The 22,180-nt window shown below is 31.9% G+C and overlaps 9 protein-coding genes across 10 annotated transcripts in view; 3 read left to right on the top strand and 6 right to left on the bottom strand.

The window, feature by feature from the left end:
* The window catches only part of LOC106107796 (probable global transcription activator SNF2L2), a 16,580-nt gene extending 12,921 nt beyond the window's left edge, over positions 1-3,659 (top strand). Inside the window, exons 17-24 of the mRNA XM_013288800.1 lie at positions 6-44; positions 368-488; positions 727-912; positions 1,211-1,407; positions 1,861-1,986; positions 2,146-2,272; positions 2,697-2,877; positions 3,207-3,659. Coding sequence (XP_013144254.1) covers positions 6-44; positions 368-488; positions 727-912; positions 1,211-1,407; positions 1,861-1,986; positions 2,146-2,272; positions 2,697-2,877; positions 3,207-3,343 — 1,114 coding nt within the window. The 3' untranslated portion in view covers positions 3,344-3,659. The remainder of the gene's footprint in view (positions 1-5; positions 45-367; positions 489-726; positions 913-1,210; positions 1,408-1,860; positions 1,987-2,145; positions 2,273-2,696; positions 2,878-3,206) is intronic.
* Positions 3,654-5,326, bottom strand: LOC106107999 (gastrula zinc finger protein XlCGF57.1-like). The gene is made up of 3 exons (XM_013289055.1): positions 4,873-5,326; positions 4,163-4,796; positions 3,654-3,936 (listed from the first exon to the last, which is right to left on the bottom strand). The coding sequence occupies exons 1-3, from the start codon at positions 5,279-5,281 to the stop codon at positions 3,669-3,671; spliced, it is 1,311 nt and encodes a 436-aa protein (XP_013144509.1). The 5' UTR covers positions 5,282-5,326; the 3' UTR covers positions 3,654-3,668.
* Positions 5,327-5,688: 362 nt separating this feature from the next.
* LOC106108091 (60S ribosomal protein L5) lies at positions 5,689-8,340 on the bottom strand. Its single transcript, XM_013289175.1, has 7 exons — positions 8,233-8,340; positions 7,713-7,826; positions 7,476-7,625; positions 7,091-7,251; positions 6,578-6,736; positions 6,149-6,266; positions 5,689-5,917 (listed from the first exon to the last, which is right to left on the bottom strand). Exons 1-7 carry the CDS (start codon positions 8,233-8,235, stop codon positions 5,723-5,725), a joined length of 900 nt encoding a protein of 299 aa, XP_013144629.1. The 5' UTR covers positions 8,236-8,340; the 3' UTR covers positions 5,689-5,722.
* A 541-nt stretch (positions 8,341-8,881) lies between these two features.
* LOC106108132 (1-acyl-sn-glycerol-3-phosphate acyltransferase alpha-like) lies at positions 8,882-10,462 on the top strand. The gene is made up of 5 exons (XM_013289221.1): positions 8,882-9,072; positions 9,151-9,284; positions 9,354-9,535; positions 9,645-9,810; positions 9,990-10,462. The coding sequence occupies exons 1-5, from the start codon at positions 8,882-8,884 to the stop codon at positions 10,142-10,144; spliced, it is 828 nt and encodes a 275-aa protein (XP_013144675.1). The 3' UTR covers positions 10,145-10,462.
* Positions 10,463-10,531: 69 nt separating this feature from the next.
* LOC106108131 (protein-associating with the carboxyl-terminal domain of ezrin) lies at positions 10,532-13,456 on the bottom strand. The gene is made up of 7 exons (XM_013289220.1): positions 13,024-13,456; positions 12,763-12,945; positions 12,471-12,610; positions 12,295-12,404; positions 11,887-12,216; positions 11,625-11,812; positions 10,532-11,546 (listed from the first exon to the last, which is right to left on the bottom strand). The coding sequence occupies exons 1-7, from the start codon at positions 13,234-13,236 to the stop codon at positions 10,758-10,760; spliced, it is 1,953 nt and encodes a 650-aa protein (XP_013144674.1). The 5' UTR covers positions 13,237-13,456; the 3' UTR covers positions 10,532-10,757.
* Positions 13,457-13,712: 256 nt separating this feature from the next.
* On the top strand, positions 13,713-14,824 carry LOC106107888 (NADH dehydrogenase [ubiquinone] 1 beta subcomplex subunit 8, mitochondrial). The gene is made up of 3 exons (XM_013288902.1): positions 13,713-13,844; positions 13,933-14,150; positions 14,540-14,824. Exons 1-3 carry the CDS (start codon positions 13,754-13,756, stop codon positions 14,750-14,752), a joined length of 522 nt encoding a protein of 173 aa, XP_013144356.1. The 5' UTR covers positions 13,713-13,753; the 3' UTR covers positions 14,753-14,824.
* A 497-nt stretch (positions 14,825-15,321) lies between these two features.
* Positions 15,322-16,284, bottom strand: LOC106108064 (mediator of RNA polymerase II transcription subunit 22). The gene is made up of 3 exons (XM_013289141.1): positions 15,941-16,284; positions 15,633-15,734; positions 15,322-15,559 (listed from the first exon to the last, which is right to left on the bottom strand). Exons 1-3 carry the CDS (start codon positions 16,035-16,037, stop codon positions 15,342-15,344), a joined length of 417 nt encoding a protein of 138 aa, XP_013144595.1. The 5' UTR covers positions 16,038-16,284; the 3' UTR covers positions 15,322-15,341.
* A 355-nt stretch (positions 16,285-16,639) lies between these two features.
* On the bottom strand, positions 16,640-19,241 carry LOC106108063 (argininosuccinate synthase). The gene is made up of 10 exons (XM_013289140.1): positions 19,130-19,241; positions 18,862-18,967; positions 18,623-18,783; positions 18,470-18,554; positions 18,244-18,389; positions 17,883-18,004; positions 17,607-17,758; positions 17,445-17,536; positions 16,924-17,072; positions 16,640-16,843 (listed from the first exon to the last, which is right to left on the bottom strand). Exons 1-10 carry the CDS (start codon positions 19,192-19,194, stop codon positions 16,680-16,682), a joined length of 1,242 nt encoding a protein of 413 aa, XP_013144594.1. The 5' UTR covers positions 19,195-19,241; the 3' UTR covers positions 16,640-16,679.
* A 115-nt stretch (positions 19,242-19,356) lies between these two features.
* Positions 19,357-22,180, bottom strand: part of LOC106108061 (protein ROP) — a 6,908-nt gene continuing 4,084 nt past the window's right edge. For both annotated transcript variants that reach the window (XM_013289138.1, XM_013289139.1), the window contains exons 11-15: positions 21,911-22,078; positions 21,284-21,373; positions 21,109-21,206; positions 20,783-20,865; positions 19,357-20,710 (exon numbers count right to left, since the gene is read on the bottom strand). In XM_013289138.1, the coding sequence (XP_013144592.1) occupies positions 20,577-20,710; positions 20,783-20,865; positions 21,109-21,206; positions 21,284-21,373; positions 21,911-22,078 (573 nt within the window). In that variant the 3' untranslated portion in view covers positions 19,357-20,576. The remainder of the gene's footprint in view (positions 20,711-20,782; positions 20,866-21,108; positions 21,207-21,283; positions 21,374-21,910; positions 22,079-22,180) is intronic.

The following is a 22,180-nucleotide window of genomic DNA, read 5'->3' as shown; positions in this document are numbered from 1 at the left end:
ATGATTGTCAACTCTGTGGAGGAGAGGATCCTCGCCGCAGCCAGGTATCTAATACTCTCTATACGCGTTAAGTAATACTTTACTGAAAACGACTATAGTATTGATTATAGTACTGCTCATACTTTAATTCGAATTCGTCAAAATTAACCAAAAATTTGTTTTTTTATTATAGAATAACTAACTCTTGCCCATGACTTCTTTTCCGCAGAATTGAAGCATAAAACTTATAAGTAGCTTATGTATTTTTCAACTTCGTTATGGAAATAAATAGTAGCAAACATCCATCCAAACAAACACTAACATTTAAAATATACTCTCATTTTACACATTTAAAAGTACTGTAAATTAAATGAAATATGAATTTCAGATACAAACTGAACATGGACGAGAAGGTGATCCAGGCGGGCATGTTCGACCAGAAGTCGACGGGCTCCGAGCGGCAGCAGTTCCTGCAGAGCATCCTGCATCAGGACGGCGACGATGAAGAGGTCTTATTACTAATTTTAATATAATTATTCATATGTTCGGTACATACATATGTTTTTTAGATTTAAAACTAAATATTACACGTGGCTACGTCCGCGCGTTTAAAAAAGATTAAACGGATATGGAGTCACATGGTGACAAACATTTTGCTGTCTTTTGAACATGTGTATTTTTAAGATGACACAAATAGAACCGTAAGCCTACGTTTTAAAGATCTAATTCTCGAATTATATTTTCTAGGAGGAAAATGAAGTGCCAGATGATGATCTGATAAACGAGATGATAGCGCGGTCTGAGGAGGAGCTGGAGATCTTCAAGCAGATCGACATCGAGCGCAAGAAGACGGAGTCGCAGGCGCGTCTCATCGAGGAGTCCGAGCTGCCGGACTGGCTCGTCAAGGAGGATGACGAGGTCGTCTGTAACAAGGTAAGAAGGAAATAAAACCCTCAGTTTCTACTGCTGATACTTGTTCAAAATAATATAATAGAACAAACAGACAATTTAAAAATGTTGTCACTAAAGCAAATACATCATGTACATGATTTTTTTTGTGAAATACCGTATACACACAATTTTTAGTAACGGTATAGATAATAATAAATAACATGCCTTACACTGATAAACTTGAATTTATTGTCAGATTTTAGAGGAGGAATCTACTTCTCTGGTCTCCCTTAGTAATCAATTGACGTATCTCAATGCGACAATAATTTTCTTGTGATAGGGTCAAGGCTGGAACTACTTGGACGAAGACGAGACCCTGGGGCGTGGGTCTCGTCAGCGCAAGGAAGTAGACTACACGGATTCGCTGACGGAGAAGGAGTGGCTGAAGGCCATCGATGAGGAGTTCGAAGAGGAGGAGGAGGAAGACGATGATGACGAAGTTCTGGACAAGCGCCGTAAGAAGGGACGCAAGCGACGGTACGTAGGATAATATATAATATGCATGTGTTTTTTTTAAACGTTTCTACTTATTATAAGGTAACCAGTAAAAAATATTGACATGAAAGTAATAAACCATTAAGCTAAATGAAAATAAAGTTACGATTATATTCCTGCGACTACAACGCGGCCGAAGTTGGCCGGAGATTTGTGACGTCAGTAGTCACTTGATGTAAACAAGTCACTTGCAATGACCAATGGCGTTGCGTGTTAGAAATTGGCTCGGACAATTTTGAAATACATTTTTTAATGATTATTGCTACTAAATCACATTATAATAGTGTAAAGTGTACAAAAAAGTTTTGTCCACTTTGGCGTCATGAGCATATTGCCTATTATCATAGTCATTTAATGGTTTCATAAATGTACACTAAAGGTGGACATAGCTATTGAACACCCTGGATGTGATATTGAAATTTTTTTTATTTTCAGACGTCAAGACGATTCTGATGAAGAGGAAGTGCCGTGTTCATCGAAGAAAAAGAGTAAAACTGAAATTAACCAGACTAAGAAGCGTCTCAAGAGCATTATGAAGAAAGTCATTGATTTTACTGATGAGTAAGTTTTTTTTAAATGTTATATAGATCTTCTCGCTAGCCGTGGAGCCGTGGAAACCAAAATCCCTACTACTACTACTACCACTATTACTACTACTACCACTATTACTACTACTACTACTAGTAATAGATTTAGCTAAATAAATTAAAATTTTTACAGCGGCGGTCGTTTGCTGTCGGAGCCATTCATGAAATTGCCTTCGCGACGGGAACTGCCAGATTATTACGACATTATAAAGAAACCGTTAGACATCAAGAAGATTATGAACAGAATTGAAGAGGGCAAGGCAAGAATTTGTTTAATTTTATGTTTGTTTAGTACCACACTGTACAGTAATAAATATTAAATTAAAGTATGTAGTAAATATTAAATTAAATTTTACTAATACTGTAAATGTTGCTCGCGACTAAAAAATATATAGCCTATGTTACTCATAGATCAACCTTTCTAACAGTGAAAGAAGTTTTAAAATCAGCCCAGTAGTTTTTGAGTTATTTAAATACATACAGAAATATAAATTTTTCCTCTTTATGATATTAGTATAGATTATAAATGAGATAGTTTAGATGGATGGATGATGATCGATGAAATTTGGCATAAATGCATACTCTGTAAGAACACATAGGACTCGCGGGCGAAAGCTAGTAAAATTCTAATTACGAAATTGCAAAAGCTAGTATTAACTTTTTTTTCAATAATTCTTTTCACAGTACTCGGATATAACTGACTTGGAGCGTGATTTCTTCACTCTGTGTGCTAATGCACAGACTTACAATGAGGAGGCGTCCCTCATCTACGCGGACTCTGTGCGTCTGCGCAACGTCTTTATTGAATTCCGTCGGCGATATGACGCCGCACAGAACTCCGACGACTCGGATGACAATGATAAAGGTAACTAACCAGAATTATAAAGAACTCACCGTATTGCAGAAAAATATTAAAATGATGGCAATAGTCGATTGAAGCGAGGGTTTTTGTTTTATTGGTTAGATTATACAGACTTCTAATCAAAACTATAAACCAGAGATAATTTACAAAAAGTTTGTAATTGTTTCGGATAGTACAAAAATTTACAAAATGTTTACAAAGATGTAAGTTTCTTTCCCTTTTTAGCTATTTATCTCATAATTTATGCCATGTATACGCATCGGTTTATTTAATTTAGGCTTTCAATTGAAACTTATCTTGAATTTATCGATTCTAATGTCATAATTTTTTAGATGAGGATGACTCCGATGGCGAATCAAATCGCTCAGTAAAAATGAAAATTAAATTGAAGGGCAAAAGCAAAAACACGCCAAGAAAACGCAAACAGCGCAAGTATATTTCCGACGACGACGATTATGAAGAGGATTAGATATTTTTAGTTTTAGTGACTTTTGCATATGTGCTGACATCTATTTGAATTTTAAATGACTTTGAATCTTAATAAATGTAAGTTCTTTTTAATAATAGTAAATGTACTAATAGTATTTGTGATTTGCATGTTTATCAGAAACCTCTTAATTTAAAAACTGACATAAAGGATTTAATTATTAGTAACCTAAATCAATCTTTCCCTTTTTATATAATAACACAGAATATTTTAATGGTTAGGTTAAAAAATATATCTACACTGTAGTTATTAGAATAAGCGGATTATTTAGAATCAAATAAAATTCTTAGAATATTTATCATTTGTTTTATTTAACCTTAGCTTCATAACTCTTTTCAGCAACAACTTTAATTTTTCTTGATTCCTTCCATTTAACATCCGACCATTTGTAATTAATTCCATGAACACTGCGCATGTGTTTATTCAAACTTGTGCTGTGTGTGAAACGTTGGCTGCAAGTTGGGCATATGAATGGTTTATCCCGAGTATGAACTCGTTTGTGCCTTTGAAGATCACCATTTGTATAAAATGATAAAGTGCACAGCTCACATTTATATGATTTTTCACCAGCATGTCTGCAAAAATAACTTGTTAATAGTGTTCACTGAACTTTATGAACAAATAAACATTTCAGAGGAAGAGAAAATAGTAAATGTGAAGAGTTAGTATTCAAGAAACTTATTCTGCTCTATTTTCAAAACATGAGACTAAAAAAGCTAACTACATAAGAATATTATTCATCATAATAGATAATACACTTTCCTGAGAATATTATGTTAATGAGACTAATTTGATATGTACCTTTTGAGATGAATAACCAAGTTTTTCTTTGCATGTGTTTTGTAACCACAAAGATGACATTCTACATTCTTCTCAATATTATGCTTTTTCTTATGGTTTGATAATTCTGAACATGTCACAAATGTACTGCCACAGTCCTCACAGCTGTAATTGTGAATGTTGTAATGTCTTTGCATGTGCGCTTGTAATGATTGTTTAGATTTAAGCGTTTTATTGCAGATATCACATGAGAATTGGGCAATCTCATGAACATACAAATGTGTCTTCAAACTGAATGCATGTTTAAATTGCTTTCCACATACAGAGCATGTGTAGAAAGTGATAGTGCTATGAGTCTTTTTATGTGCAGCTAGACTGGATGATTGTGTGAAAGTTTTTCCACATTCACAATTATAAGGTCTCTCCCCATTATGTGTTCTCATGTGATTATTCAATGTCTGACTGTGTGGGGTAGCATAGGAACATTTCGTACAATGATAACGTCGGTTAGACCCAAAACCAGTCACATTACCCAGATGTTTCCTTTTTTGATGCATTGACACTTTGTGCTTTTGTAATGAAGCTTCACTTTTAAGGGTTTTGTTACAATAAGAACATCTCAACTTATTTTCTATAGTTCTCGGCAAGATCGTCTCTAGAATTAAAATAATTCCAATGTAAAGAAAACTGACATTTTATTCATTTCACATGTATTACAAAATAGAAATTACCTGTAACTGTGATGTGATTAGTTAAATTTACATTATCTTCGTTTGGTCGAAATTCTTCTTTTACTACAACGAGTTCATGATAATCATTTACATCTTCACAGTGTAACAAAGTTACATTAGTTTCTAAAATCTTCTTTCTGTAAAGGGCAAACTGTTCTTCAAAATTAATGCATTTCTCTCGGAATTTCCAAGCGATAGTAACGTCTTCTATACATTTATTGCAGATTAATGACGGCAATTGTTTTTTGAACTCAAGTTTTATTTGAAAACAATCCAATATTTTATTTAGTATCCTTATTGCTTCTTCGTTTTCAGAAAACAGATTCAGCGTATGATGTCCTTTTCTTAGACATATACGACAAACGTGTAAAGATTCTAAATTAGGTAGTAAGCTATCCGGGTTTCCCATGTCTACTCGATTAATAAAGTTAGATAAATAAGTTAGTTTACAGAAACAAACTGTAAAGTAAACAAAAATAGTTGACTTTGACGTTTAAGCAGAGCACAGATAACGTAAATTCCATGAATTACTATAGCTAATTTAACGAGTTGTAATTAAATTTTTTGTCAGAATACCTTTCCGAAATAGATGTCTTCGCTTATCAACAAAACGTTAATTTATTTACATTACGATGATAGGTTTTCTGTCTACAAAATATGTAGAGTAATTTTTTAAAGTAATATATATTTTTACAGTATTACAGGTATGTTCTGTATGTAGTTATATTTTTAGTGGCAGCACAGATAAGGAGTTATTGTTTTCATGCTTATGAAGGATATGAAAATGTTTAAGGGTCTAGAAATAATAAGAAAAAATTCCACTGTGAATTTGCACTTTATTTAACAGCCATTAAGCTTCTGCCTGTGCCTTCAGTTTCTTGATGTAGGATTCCTTCTTCTGCTTGATTCTGTTCTTCCTCTCAGCCAATGTCAGCTTGCGCTTGTTCCATCTCTTCTGCTTCACCTTGTCTTTACTGGCTTCCTTCTTCTTATGGGATGGGTCAGCTCGGATTGCTTCATGTGCTTTTTTGTAGGTTGTTTCAATCTGTTTAAAAAATAGGAATGATTAAAAAATGCACAAACAATTGACTAATGAATGAGTTATTACATAATTTATTGTAGCATTACATATGATCCCTGAAAAAAAATATTCAGTGATTAGTAAGTTATAAATGCCTTCATTTTGTCCAACTTCGGACACTGCACATTCATGAAATGAACAGTAATTTGGTTGGACGTAAATTAATTATAATTAATACAATTATGTTCAACTTACAGCATCAGCATTTACTCCAAGTTTAATGTATTTGCCAAATTGCCTCTTGAATGAATCTTCATCTTCTTGTTCAAGATTGCGCATGTATTCAGCAACATGTAAACCAAAGATGTGTGCCCTGTAGAAACAAAATTAAATTAAACTTACACATATTGAGTTGATGTAGGTAATTCAAAACTATTAAACTGTGTTGCAGGAAAACTAATTAACAAGTGTAACATAAGTACTTTCAAATGTATTTCCTCATAATTTCATAAGCTTATTTGAGTGTCATCAAGACCGGTTTAGAGAAACAAAATGTAGTTTCTGTTCACAACCAATAACCTTGATATTTATGTTGCTCCGATTGGGCTGTTCGATAAATAGATATTCTATTAGTCGATGGATGAATGGAGCAAATACTTCATAAAGCACAGTAAAATAAATTACCTGTGTACTTCAGCATTGAACTTTTTAGATTCAGCATCATATCCAGGGAACCTCTTGATGGAATGTGGTACATTAAGTCCACCGTCAACTGCTCCTTTCATGGCGCCAAACACACGGGCTCCGGTGGTGGTGCGAGCAAGACCAACATCGAGGTAACACCTAAAAATAATATACTTTTAGGAGTGTTTCTAAATAAAGTACATTTGTTCATCGAAAATAAACTGCTCAGTTAAGTTTGTACAATAATTTGTTAGCATCAGAATATGTCAGTCCGCCCGTTTGTTGTCATCATATTAATTTGTCAGGAGAAATGAAAGTAAAAGCCATAATTTAAAAATTATGTTTAGTTATACCAAAATAACCTGTAAATATTAATTTAAAAATCTGGAGTTTTTACAATATATCGTAATAAGATAATAGATATCTGGTGTAACCTATACCATATTAAGTGTTGAGAAGAACACAAAACTTACACAATTACATAACCCTAAAATCAAATTTCTATAAGTTTACCTGAATGCACCAGGGCCATTGTCTACAGGTTCTACATTGTATTCATCACCAGTGACTTCTGTCGCTCCAGAATACAGGGAGTCCAGCCCTAACCTCTGCAGTAGACGTCTGGCAAGTAACAAGCCCGTGCAGTATGCCGCAGCATAGTTAGTAAGACCTACCTAAAAACAAATTGCATTTTATAAATACAATAACATTAAAAAGAGATTCTTAACATTAACTTATTTCATTCAGTAATGAACATATAACAACAGGGTTTTGTGCATTTGTACAGTGCTTCAGACCGCCCGTTCAAAATCATCATGTTGAAAAATAACTTATAATTTAGCATTGAGTATTGTAAGATTGGCATTGAATTTGATTTTTAGACTGCTGGACCACTTACTTTGATTCCATACTGGGGAAGTTCATGGGAGTAGGCAGCACACACAATGTGGTCTCCTTCAATTCTTGAGTAAGCCACCTGGCAGGTAACATCTTTGTTGGACAGACGTACAATGAGGCGGTATTTCGGAGTGTTGTACTTGTTCTTGTCCTAAAGGCATAAAACACATCATTAAGCATACAGTCCAAATACAAAAAGTTATATAGTATTTAATCACAACATTGGTTGGAAACTTACCTGAACAATAAGGCGTTTGCGGGCATAGTAGTCAGTTTTACCTTCACGACGCCTCTTGAACTTAACTTGGTACCTCTTAAAGTACTGCTTATTCTTGACTACTTTCACGAAACCCTGAAAACGATTGAATATTATAGTGACTGCGGTAACTAAACAAAGTTTTGAGTATATACTTGAAGTTATCAGAGACACTGTATAATCAATAACGCTGCAGTCGAATACAAAACAACACGGTTGTACACATAGAACATGGCACAATTAGTTGGTTTTGAGTCTTCTGCGGCATCAGATGACGCGCATGTGTCGTTATTTCATCATGTTTTTAGGTTGGGTGAAAAAGAACAATAATATAATATTTAACACAACATATGAAAAAGTGAATGGCGAAAGCAATATGTGGTATAACCTATCCACTTTTTAACACGGAATCATTCACTGGAACAGCAAAATATAATTTATTATAGAGAGATATTTGTTCTTAAAAGAAAACTGAAATCTTATTTTACAATCTTTTGCTCACCATCGTAACAAAATTATAAAATCTCAAGTAACTCGGTTACCCACCGAAGGAGGAAACCGGAAAAGAGTCTTTTTTGGTTAACAGCGAATTGACAGAAATTCGTTTGGTGTTGCCTTACTTCTTGCAAAACTTGAAGTGTAGCAAAGTTTTAACATTTTATTTTTCTACTTTATTTTATTTATTATTTAACACGTAGTTGTATCATGTAATATATAGGAAAATAATTAATTTACTATTTAGAAATAGCATTATCTTACTGTGTGCAATAAAAGGCAATTATGTAAGTTTAAAGCTTTAAAGAAAACAAAGAAGTAAGTTTTTAGTTAGTCATTTCTTATGTTTTTAGTTCTTTCTTGCATTTTTAACATTAATTTGCACATAGTTCTTAAACATACCACCTGTGATTAGTTAACTGCTCCAATTACTCCTGCTCGGTGGTGGTATTTAATTGTAAAAATTATGTACAAAACAGTTGATATAATAATATTTTCGTAAAGAACAAAAAGAGCGTATTCATCAACTCGGTAATAGTATATTTAGAACTGAAAAAAGATCAAGCTAAAAACAAAGCAAAAAAGTAAAAATCTGTCTATGAATTACTTTTTACTATTTTTCTGGTAAAATTAAAAACATACGTCTATGGTTCGTTATGGCTTCCTCCTTTTCATATCCTGAATTATTTTTGGCGGGTTTTATATTTACCTTGCCCTTTTTATATGAAAAAAGCAATGTTTTTCGATATTACTTAAAGTTTTTCTTGTACTATAGTTATGTTTTAATAACGTGTACAGTTTTATTGCCCGTAGTGTTTTTTTATCCCCGTGATGTTACGAATCTCATGTAAAATATTGATTATTTTTTATGTCCGTGAAAATCTTGTGTAATTAACAAATTTAATTGAGTTTCTTATTCTTACAGTGTCGCATCTCGATTTTGTCGTTATGCTTCGCATATTGTGGGTATTGAATGGGAATTACGAGGATTGGAGCACTGGGATAATGAACAGTGTTACATAGTTATTTCGAATCATCAGAGCTCATTAGATATTTTAGGTATGCAATTTTTAACATGAGCAATGTTTGATAAATGTTTAATACTTACACTTATTGCTCCTTTAACAGGTATGTTTGAGATGTGGCCGCGAATGAAGCGGTGTACTGTTGTAGCAAAAAGACCTCTAATGTTCGCTGGAGCATTTGGATTCGGTGCTTGGCTTTCTGGTCTTGTTTTCATCGATCGTCTTAAAACTGACAAAGCTCGTCGCCTTATGAAACAAGCCACTGACAGAGTTATACGCGAAAAGGTAAGAAATAAAATGTTTTCATCTAAAATAATTGATAACGCGCGAAAAAAATTACCTTCGCAACTTAAAAGTACATGTGTGTATATTTAAATGCTGTTATTTTTTTTAGACTAAGTTGTGGATATTTCCTGAAGGCGCAAGATACAACAATGGTAATATACAGCCATTTAAAAAAGGTGCATTCTATCTAGCCATAGATGCCCAAATACCAATAATGCCGGTTGTTTTTAGTCAATATTACTTTCTTGATAATGAGACAAAAACTTTTGAACCAGGTTTGTACATGAACAAAATTCTTGCTTCCTGAATGTGCTTACTGTCTATGATAAAGAAGCATTAAAGTTAAAAAGTATTTTTATGTCACACTTTATATTTTCTTCCTTGTTATTTTGGAATTTACTATCATCAAGTGGAATATTTATCATTATTAAAATGGAAATAATTTTATTCCCAGGAAAAGTAGTGATCACTAGTTTGCCACCAATACCAACAAAAGGTATGACTCGTAATGATTTAGAAAGTCTGTCTGAAATGGTGCGTCACAAAATGATTGAAGTCTTCAATGAGAGCTCCAAAGATTTAGTTAAGCAAAAGAAAATCGCAATTTAATTTATATTTGACTGTGATCATTGTTTACATCATTAGCATTACATTTGTGTTATTGTTAATTAATTTTAAGTTATTACTCAAAATATGAATATAAATCACCAAAGTTGAACACTTATGTTTAAAGTGATGAGTTCTAGTCAAATTTATTATACACATTTATGATTTATAAATGTTACCAGTATTATTAAGCAAAAATGTTACTTATTTTTAGCTACTTTTAATTTCACTGTGTTTAATTAGAGAGCAAATCAAACAATATGTGTGAAGAAATCATATATCAAATGTTTATTAAGATAAATTAGAGAATAGATTTTATTGCAAATTACAATTAGGCTGTGTTAAATACATATTCTACATAACAATTGGATAATAATTTTGTAAAAGTAGATTTCATTTTAATTTAAAAATGTTTTCATGAACTGAGATGAATCTTGCCATTTTAAAGCTTACAGAAGCTAAAATAATTTGTATAACCATTTATGCTAGTCTTCTATATTGCATTATATTTACATTTATATACATTATAATTTATCAAGACAGTTTAGTATTATTTAAATGTAACATTCACTTTGATTCAATAAATATTTGAAATCTGAACCTTGAAAAACCGCATTTAATTCCAATTTTCACCCCAACCTTCATTTTCATCACAATCTTCAGCAGGAACAAAATTTAATTTACTACTCACATCTTGTAATTTGTCTGTCTCTGTAGCAATGTTATGTTTCTCTATAACTGGTTCCATATCTGCAAAGAAATCAAATTCGTCTACGCTTCTTTTAAAATCTATTTTTGTACTTTTTATATCCAACTCTGAAATGTCAATAATGTGTTTTTTTGCTTCGATGGCTGCTTTTTGTAACAAACTTCTATCTGTTAGTGGTTTTTCTACAGAGATTGATTGTTCAATTTTCTGCATTTGTTTTGCTTTATCAATATCAATGTTACTGATTGAAGAATTAATAATATCAATATCATCAATTTTATCTGATTCCAATGTAAGTTGTCGATTAGGGTTATCCCAATCACCCCACTCTTCTTCCGAATCAGTTAACATACTTGTGCTTGGTTCCATATTTTTATCTTCATCTTGAGCCTCTCCTCCTACAGGGGTGGGTCGTTCATTTAATGCCATTGTTTTCTCAAACATTAATGGAACACCAGTATTGTAAACTTCAGAGCAACGGAAATCACTTAATGATTTTGTTGTATATCTCACATCTTTGTGCATATTAGATGTATCAATTAAGACACTGTTTGACTTAGGTCTGCCATCGGTGAAAAATTTAGATCTTTTACCTCCTATTACAGTATCCGCACCTAATATTGGTACGAGTTCACTCAAACAAACCAAAGTTGATGCAACTAAATTATCATCTACATCTTTTATACCAAGAAGTAACTGGAAAAATAAAAAAAAACATTGAATTGCACACTGTCTGAATCATATATAACTCTGCAAGAAGCAAATTAACAATACCTCTGGTAAAATATGCTGTGAAAGTTCTTCATGAGAAAAAACATGAACAAATTTAGTAAAGTGCATTAAAAGGATCATTCTGACTTGACTATCCCTAACTCCAAATAACTGTAACAATCTTGGTTTCACATGTTCTTTAAATACACCTAAGCTAAAAAAGCCAGTGGAATCTTCATTCTGCAATCTATCTGCAAGGTAAAAAACAAACTTGTTTGGTAAATAAAGTCTAATTAGCATCTAAGAATGTTAAGGGATATCATACCATTTTTAGGTTTTAAAATATATGGAATGACATCTCTTCTTGCTGTTGCATCTAGAAGTGTTAGTCTTGACAGTAATAGCCCACCAAGCTGGTTTGCAACAGTTTCCTCATCATAGTGTTTTAGATTTATTAGAATGTTAGAAAAAAATTGACTTTTATCTTCTTCTTTCTTTAGTGGCAAATAGTACAGGAATTTGTAAATTGAAATAAATTCATGATTGAAAAAGTCATGCTGTAAAACTTCTGACAAATTTGGTCGATTTTCAGGATTGCTATTTTGAAGACAATCTTTGCAAAACTTTTTAAAATCATTTAAATATGGAACATCATCTAGAAAGTAAAAGAATCAAAATTAATGTGCATTCTAAAGTAAAATATTATGAAGTCTTAAGAAATAAAGGTAGTTACCATCATTCCGACCTTTGAAGGCATCAAATACTAAAACAGCATAAGCATATTGGTCTACCTTAGATATAAGCTCTTGTGACTCTTCATCTGGATCCACTGCTTTGTCATATCTATTAAAAAATAATTTATTAAAAATAAAACAGTATTACAGAATCAATTGAACATTATTCTCATACCTGTGAATTCTAGCATGTTTCAAATATGAGTGATTTAAATCAGTAAATGTACACAAATATTGTAATCCTCCAAGCTTCCACTGACCATCACCTGATACATATATTGAAGACATACTGACATTATTATGTGACACACCAGCCTAAAATATCACATTTAATAAAAAATAAAATTAACAGTTGTCAAACCTTTTTAAAATTTATCTTTTTTTCATTCTCTAATAGTGTATTTTAAACAATATATTTTACTAATTACAGACATAATCTATTTAATTATAAATGAAATCTGACATACCTGTTCATGAAGAAATACCAAAGCTCTAAGTAAGTTATTTAATCCAATGCAAATTTGTAAAGGTGTTTGTTCATTCAACACTTGTGATAAAGGTTGCACATATTCCGTAACTAAATGAAATGTCCTCTGCTGCCATGATGATATATATCTCACAATACAAGGATGCCGATATTTCAAGAGATTCTGTAAAACATATGTATGAAATGCACGTCCTTACATATATTTTTCAATGAAATAACTTAAATTTTAAGTAATACATACATTAGAAAACTTTTCCAATGGCGTTGCTGTTATCCATAAAGGTCCCAATACAACCTCTCCTTTAAACACAGACACAGAACCATCATCTTTTAAACTAAAATATCTACAACTATCACTAATCGTTGCTTGAAAATGTGACCAAAAATCTGTGGTTTCGGTAGGTCTCTCATCAATTTTGAGACCACTTAAGTGAGAGTTTTCATTGCCCATCATTGATGACTTTATTTGTAACTATTGTAATCACTCTTTTTAAGTTTCACTCGATAAAACATTACTCATTATTTTACACAGAATATATCATTCCTAAATAGATGTGACGAATATTGGTCTGGTGATAAATTAATTTACAATATATAATTTATATGTGGCTTACTATTACTGGCTAACCTGACACACAACTTAGACCTTCCGATTTTCCTGACATTTTGACAAAGCAGTGACAGTGACACTTATATTTTTAAAACTGAGAGGACGATGTCATTTTCGTTATCCATCCATTGTTTACCCAAGGTTATGTAGCCGTTATCTACAGACGAAAAACTAAAATTACTATACCTATATGAGTGAAATAATTAAACAATTTACATCCCACAAGGTAAAATTATTTTACACTCTCCAACTGAATAAACTGAATGCTATAGCAGATAGAAACAAATATGTCAAAATATCATTTTGATACGATTTGACATTTATTACTCAATTTTGAAATTCTGACAGAACATCGAGAAAAATGGCTTCAGCTTTAGTGAAGAAAATATTAATATCTAATCCTAATGGTGTTCGTAAGGCGGCTGAAATATTTCGTAACGCAACTAGAAACCGTAATGTTCAATAATTAAACTTCTACTATAAATCTTATACATAATAAGTATTATTTTAATGGAGTTACGTCACATTTTGTACTTTTAGATTGGAACTATCAGTACAAACCAGGCCCTTATCCGAAAACCCCCGCAGAAAGAGCGGCGGCTGCAAAAAAGTATGGGATGACCATAGAAGAATACCAACCTTATCCAGAACACATGTGTTATGGTGATTATCCTAAACTGCCTGATATTGGTGCAGATTCTAAGGATCCCTTCTATCCTTATGATCACCCGGAGTTAAAGAGGAATTTTAACGAACCGGTATGTAAATAACTTACTGCATAAGCATGCATAATGCATAACATTGTATAAGTATACAATGGAGCAAATAATTTGTTTACAGGATTGAATTCTAACAATCATGTCAATAAGTTGTTAATCAGTGGTGTCCTTTAGCATATTAGTACCAACTATTATACTTAATATAATTTGAAGCAATCAGAACATGATTGTTCCGTTTCTTCAATAATTTACTCACATTTCAAATTTTCTAGTATTTTCACTTTTCACAGTTTTGCAATGTTTTCATTTGAAAAAAATATTTATATTCCAATTTATTTCTGATACTTCCAACTACTACAGTGTGTCTACAAACTAATATTTAGTATTTTAAATTAAAAATGTTAATAATACAATTTTACTATATATAGATTCATGCCAGTCAAGAGATATATGGTGAAGACCGTTATGACATTAGCATGAAGCCGAGGTTCTCACTTCTGCATCAATGGACATGGTTCTTGGGTGTCATTGGTGGGTCATTCGCTTTGTACATATTCCTGGAAGATTACAAATTCGGAAGACCAGTCACCATCAAGCAGTATCCTAAAGATGGACCTCATTATCTGTTCTGTCAAAAATAGGATTTGAATTGTTTTGTTGAACCTTTAAAGCATTAGAAAACATTAAATAGCAATAAAATATTCAGAAAGTTATTGTTTTTCATTGTGTTTGAAAACTAATTAATTTAACTTCAATCAGTGTTTAGATTTTTGCTTAAATATAATATTTGGATGTTTCTGAAATTAATGTTGTTTTTATTACATTGTCTGGTCATAATCATGTGGTCACAGTTCTATATGTCCCTATTGAGGAGCTTGAAACTTCTTAAAGTTCAGTTGAATTGATGACTTAATGTTTGCCCAGTGCAGGTCATGGTATAGAACATAGAATAAAATATGCATACTTGTTTTCTAATTAGGGTTGTAGTTAGTACTTAATTATTATCTAACTTTGGGTTACAGAAAAAGAATGTAAAAGTTGATGCTTTTTTATTATTTATAGTTTTGTTTAACTCTTAGTTCAATACTTTTTTAAATAATTAAAAAAAAAAGACATTTTTGGATATGAATGTGATGATAGAAATGGAACAGTTATTTTAGTTGAATTTTTACTTTGGACATTATCAAATTAAGGTTTAAGGGATATTAAATTGAAAATGCAGTTTTTAGTTTATTTATATAAACTTGTAAAGTATTCATCTTCTAAATCATACAAATCGGCTGCTATATCATCTCTTAGTGACATCAATTTTTGATCACATTCTTGTTGTTTTGTGCGAAACAGTTTAGAATTTTGTGTAATAGCTTCATTAACTGATGGAAAATCATTTAATATTAAATATTGCTTGATATCTGAGACTAGCTTCATCAAGGATTCACCAGCTCTAACTGCAATGTAAGTTTTTTTATTGACAATTACTCATGTATACATAATTGTATAAAAAAAAAAACAATATATTACCAATATTTGCTGCTCTGACTTGCATTTCAAAAGTATCTTGTTCAATTTGTGTCATCCTGTTTAGCTGTGAATCATTTTCGCCTTTAGCGAGTTTAATTATTTCTGAAATATTAAAATTCATACTAGTGAAATTTATAAATGATTTACACATTATTATTGGCTTATCTAAACAAAGACATGATTTAAGTGGCACACAATTACAACTTTATGAAAATTAGCCATTGTATATGCTCTTGGAAACATACAATTTATACGTATGCACTTTACATAGCTATGTATTCCATAATAAAATAGTATGGGGCACTCACCTTCAAAATTTTCCAGCATACTTTTGACATCTTCCTTTAGTCGCGTCGTATAGGATTTCAGAAGGGCTTCTTTATTTTGTGGCAAATTTCTGTGCATTTTGTCGTCTCGGACTTAAAACAAGGAATTTAATGGTGATGATACTTTGGGTTTATGATAAGACAGATGATTCTGATATAATTATTGGGTTTTTAATGACGTTTGATTCGATCTGCTTATTAACTAATAGGAGTATTTGCTTACAATTACAATTACTTTATTTTTCTCCTTCTTTTAGCTGTGTTTCAATTTTGTAACATAAATAAATAACCAAATTTCAACCGATAATGACAGTGACAGTAAATGACAGCTGAAGAAGCCAGTGCTACCATATTAAAAAAAAACAAGTCATTTTAGTTGTAGTAAAAACCCAGTGATAAATAAATATTCACATTTCAGCTTTTTTTTTTTTACATGTCTCTTTAATTGTTAATCAGTAACTTATTCCTAGTCTATCTCACAAAAACTTCTCAATCCGGGATAGTAAAATTCCTTCATACATTGATTCCCATATCCACTTATGTTTTACCCTTTAATACAAAAACACTCATACAGCGAATTATAAAAAAGAAGTCAACTTAGAAATATTTGGTCCATATTCGGTATGGTATGGCTTAAGTTTCAAAAGTACCATAATTTAACTATAATAAAAACAAGGAAAATAGATTATTTTAATCCAGCTTTATTACTTTTGCTCAAAAATTAAAATTTTGTTTGTGCAGTAAATCGAGCATACTCCTTAAGTCTGATTGCATTGATGTTAATAAATCCAGTGCTATCTTCAGGCGAAAATCCTCCAGCAACATCCATTGATACCAAGTCCTTATTATATAAACTAGTAGAACTTTTCCTGGATAGTATTGAAACTGAAAGATAAATTGATAAGTACAATCTTGAACATAGGCGTAAGAATAATATGTTAAACACCGAACATAATTCAGCTTACCATTTCCTTTATAGATTTGTACGGTGATTTTACCACTGACGCCCTGTTGAGATAATTCTAGACATTTTCTAGTGTATGTCGCTTCGGGGGAGAACCAAAAGCCATTGTATACGAAATCAGACATTTTTTCTTGCAGATATTTTTTCATCCTTAAATAAATACACATGCATTAAAAAGATTCAAGACAGATACATGTAACGTAAATTCATTTACATCATTGGGTACTTTGGAAGTTTTATATTTACACCACATTGAATGTTGTTTTAATAGGACTTTATCTTAATAAAGCGTAAACAGACTATTCTCATCTTTTAGCAATTATCGCTAGTACTTTGACCTATTGACATAGTATTTCCCACATGTCTGCGATTACTTGTTATTACATTTTTTATTATTATTACATTCTCTTTGAAAGCGACAGTATTTAGTGGCATTTAAGTAATACTGATTAAGTTAAAACTTCAGTTTAAGATAATTTTATTACATTACTGTCCAATGATCTTATGATTGTGATATATTACCTTAGTACTTCCCTGTCCAAAGCGAAGGCCTCAAGGTCGAGGTGCGCAACGTGTAGAATTGTTCCAGCCGGGGTCTCGTACAAACCTCTCGACTAAGACGAATTTAAATTTAGTTAGGTTTATAAATAATTGAGGATTAGTAGGAAAGAATTTCCAACTTACTTTAAGACCTAAAAATCGATTTTCGACGATGTCAATTCGTCCCACTCCATGCTGACCTCCAAGCTTATTTAATGTCTGAACTATGGTAAGAGAATCTGATAATTCCAGTGGCTTATCATGACCGCTTGGTATCACAATGGACACAGGTAAACCTGTAAATTAAAAAAAATATTTAATATTATTTTCTTGGATAAACTACGTCAAATTATTTTGCTCTCTTTCCGATTACCGGAGAGTTTATTAGGAACTAGGGAAGCAAGGTTCATAAATTCTCACCTTTATCAAAAACAATATCAATGGTGCTCGGATAGTCTTCAGTCTTGTTAAGATCACGAGTCATCTTATATATCCCGGACGATGCTGCAACTCCAGGGTCTTCAAGTACACCCGATTCGTAACTGTAACAACGGAAAATTAGTATATTTGTATGTATTGAATTAACTTAAAAACTACTGGGCCGATTTCAAAAATTCTTTAACCTTAAAAAAGTTTCGTTATCACTAACAGTATAATTCAATATGAAAAAAAATCACGCGGTCGAAGTCGCGAGCAACAACTAGTATGTAATAATTTTCTAAGCGCAGTTGCAACATGCTTTAGAAAAAAAATTCTTCCTTTTTTCACAATATTTCCCTACCTTATATGCATAATGTTCTCATCTGTTGACCAAGGTTCTTTAGGTGTTGCTGCTACCGGTATGTTCTCATTCTTAGCAAATTCTATAAGGTCGCTACGACCTTGGAATCGTTCAAAGAACTCTGGAAGGCGCCATGGTGCTATTATCTGGAAAAAGAATTGCTCGTTGTTGTTATTAAATTTCGAGGCTTAAAGTCAAAGAATTTGTAAAAAAAACTTCGCATCACCTTTCCTTCTGGCCATAGTGAGTACACACTTAGTTCAAATCGAACTTGATCGTTGCCTTTTCCAGTAGCTCCATGTGATATATACCTTAAAAACCAAACAATGTTTATACTCATTTAGTAATTTTTGAAATATTCAATTAAATGAAGTATTACTTAGCGCCTAGTTTTTTAGCAGCGTTGACGATGCCAACGGAGATGCAAGGTCTAGCTAAAGAAGTGCCCAGGTAGTATCGACTCTCGTAGATTAAGCCCATTTGAACAGCTGGTAACATATAGTTGTCGACGAATTCTTTACGCAGATCTTCTATTATGACCTAAGAAGTTAACAAGAAAGTTGAATAATAAACACATTTCAGACAGGCTAATGATAGATAAAAGAAATGTCAACTTACATCCTTCGCTCCGATGTTCTTAGCTTTCTTTCTGGCTTTTTCAAAATCTTCGTCTTGGCCGACATCGGCCATATAACAAACGACATCGTAATTTTTTTGTATCAACCTACAGATCAAATTATTCCATAATTAAATATTCCAACTTAATCAATAATTATAAAAAATCTTGTTAATTACTTTACAAACACTACTATAATTTCTTCACATGTGACAAATAAAAAAAAAATTATTAGTATCAATTGAAAAAAATGTAGAAGAAAAAAATTACCATTTTAAAATACAACTGGTGTCTAAACCGCCTGAATAAGCCAAAATAACAAGATCTTTAGCCATTGCGTGGAATATTGCTACTGTCCAAGCTTTCGTTAAGAATCATTTATTTCTTAACCAGTTCATGTATATATTACATCGTGATAACCTAGGGGTCGAGCATTAATATCTTCATTCTAAAGGTTCATTACCAAGGGGACATTATGGTTTTAAAAAACACAATTCGATGATTAATTAATTTAATAAAACGTTTAACATTTGAATACTGACAATTGGTTTAGGCTTAAATAGCATACTTCTACATAATTGAACGTAATGGTCACGAAACCGCTATAAAAGTGAATCTAATTGTATTTCAACATTCATTGTATTCCAATATTTAATTTCCAATCTAGCAACATACTATAATTAAATGATGTACATTAGTACATTATTATGATCAGTTTGGGGCAAAGCCTAACCTATATAACTTTAAATTCTATTTTACTACGTTGAAAATAAATTCATAATTAATCTTTAAATGCTGCGATTATTTTTTTTATTTTCGTTTATTAATGATTGCAAGATGTTTAAATTGAAATAACCCTGATGTTAAATAAATGTAATTATGTATTTCTTACTGATAAACATGAATCATGTGACTAAACAATCGTTTATTTGTTTGGAATGTGTTGATAACGAGCATGTTATTAATATGTGTGATTGAAGTTATACTGGTGATATAACTATGATGTAAACAAATGAAATTGGCGATTAAATTTTATATGTGCAGTTCTACATAATTAAAAATAAACTTGTATTCAAAACAATTGCAAAATGAATAACATACATAGTAATTTATTTCGATTCGCAACAATCTAATTTTGTTTCTATAATTCATCTACAATTCAGAAGTTGAAAATACGTAGTGTGAATTAACAATATATTAGATATATTTCAATAATTAAATATTCTAAATCATAATTATACCTAAAAGCAATGTAATGTAACAGCCCAACAGGAAAGTCCAACATTGGACAAAATTCCACTTCTACAACAATAATATTAACAATAAAAATAATTTAAAATCAAATGAAACACAAAATTTCAAATCAATGTCTAAAGTCAGTAAATATTAACAATAATAATAGTGTATTTAAATAATTTAACATGTTAACGAATGAATAATACTTATTCTATGATAAACATTATAGGATTTCAAAAGTAGCAGACTTGTCTATGGATAGCTATGTAGAGACAATATTTTTTAATCTACAATACTGTTTATAGAATTTGTATGTGATTTTTTGTATGTTTTTTTTCATTTGTGACAGTAACTAAGCTACTTACAGATTATACACGTCTAGTCTATAACAACATGTACTGAGTTTGAAACTATTAAGGATTAAAGATAGAAATATGAAAGATTTCGAATATTAATCATGATAAGTATGTTGGCTGTTATTTTAAGCGCTGAGAGAGTTGAGGTCCGCTAGGAAAGTATCCGGAGTGAGGATGTGGGAGGAGCCAATAATGACCTCCCAGTTCTTGAGAGCGGCTGTCACTTCGTAAGCGCAGCGAACTTCAGAGAAACATATACCTGAAATAAAAAAGAAACCGTTATATATAATCTTATGTAAAGATTAGAATATATATATGAGTTATTATTTACCTCCGACTACAAAGACAATAAGCCGCGGTACATTTTTGATGGTCTGTTGCGCTTTGTCCTTATGCCAGTGGCCGTAGCGAACGCTGAAACACGAAAATAAAAAACAAAACGTGAAATTATTAAGGCAATTCTAATTCGAACAAAATATAATTAATAATGCTTGTGGATTCTTATGAACATATAAATTGAATAAAAATCAGGTCCCCCCTAGAATACAAAAAATACATTACTTATTACTTTTAATGTAAAAATATGAGGTTCCTGTTCACAGTTTAGGTTTTTATTTGGAGTAGACTTTATATGTATATTTTAACATGGAAACAAACCTGGTGGGTGCTTGATACCCGGAGGTCTGAGCGCGTCCCGCCAGGAATGGGAAGTGACGCTGGTCCAGTTTGTCATCAATTGCATCCTCCATGATATCCTTAATAAATAAAATACAAATTAAATCATTACCTTAAAATCGATTTTCAAAAAAATCGAGTTGAATCACATAAATACCTTAAGAACTGGTGTCCATCGCGACATCTGATATGTTTGTTCTGTGATGCGCTCCTTCCTTGGCACCTGGTATTGCTTCTTTCTGTTGCCCTATGAAGAGAAACGAGAATTATTTCCTAATCTTACTTCTCACTAATATTATAAATGTGAAAGTTGGATGGATGTTTGTTACAATGTTTCTCCATAATGTTTCAACGGATAGCATCTAGAATTCATAGTCTAGTATTTTTTTTAATTCCCTTCGGACGTTGTTTCGTAGGAAAGCTAGCATTTTTATATAATGAGACCTAATAAAGCAAAATCTAATCCTTCATTTACTATTTTCAAAGTCATATTTAATTTTTGACTGTATTACCACCACTGAATCTCTGTTTCTTGAACTACTTAAAAATATAGTTTTAAGTTTTTAAATAAAACTTTTGGTTATTTTTTTAACTGAAAATATGTTACTATAATTCGAAGTATTTTATAAGATTACCAGCCTTACAAATAAACGCGGAATAAAGTTAAACTTAGGAATAAATTAAGTATAAGTAAAATTTGTACCAATATTTGCTTATACTCAGTTTATTCCTAAGTTTAATTTTATAGCGCGTTTAATTTTGAGGCTGTAAGATAATAACTTACATCGACGACGACGTTCAGACCGAGGTTGGCGAGGTTGAGCAGCGCCTGTTTGTCCGCGGGCTCGAGCTGCGCGTGCGTCACCAACTTGTTCAGGTTCTCCTCGGAGATGCCGTTCTTAGACATTATGTAGAGCGCGATTATACGCATCTTCTTGTAGTTCGTCACCGTCTGCAAACAAGAAAAATAATAGAACATTATGCGGTTCCTGTCTCTGCAGCCCTGACCACTGGTTGCTTAAGTCATGGGATTCCGCAGCCGGTAGTGCTTTAT

The sequence above is a fragment of the Papilio polytes genome, unplaced genomic scaffold (genome assembly GCF_000836215.1).
Source record: "Papilio polytes unplaced genomic scaffold, Ppol_1.0 DF821845.1, whole genome shotgun sequence".
Taxonomy (NCBI): Eukaryota; Metazoa; Arthropoda; class Insecta; order Lepidoptera; family Papilionidae; genus Papilio; species Papilio polytes.
The sequence above is the reverse complement of the archived record's forward strand: the minus strand, read 5'-3'. Positions and strand labels throughout refer to the sequence as shown.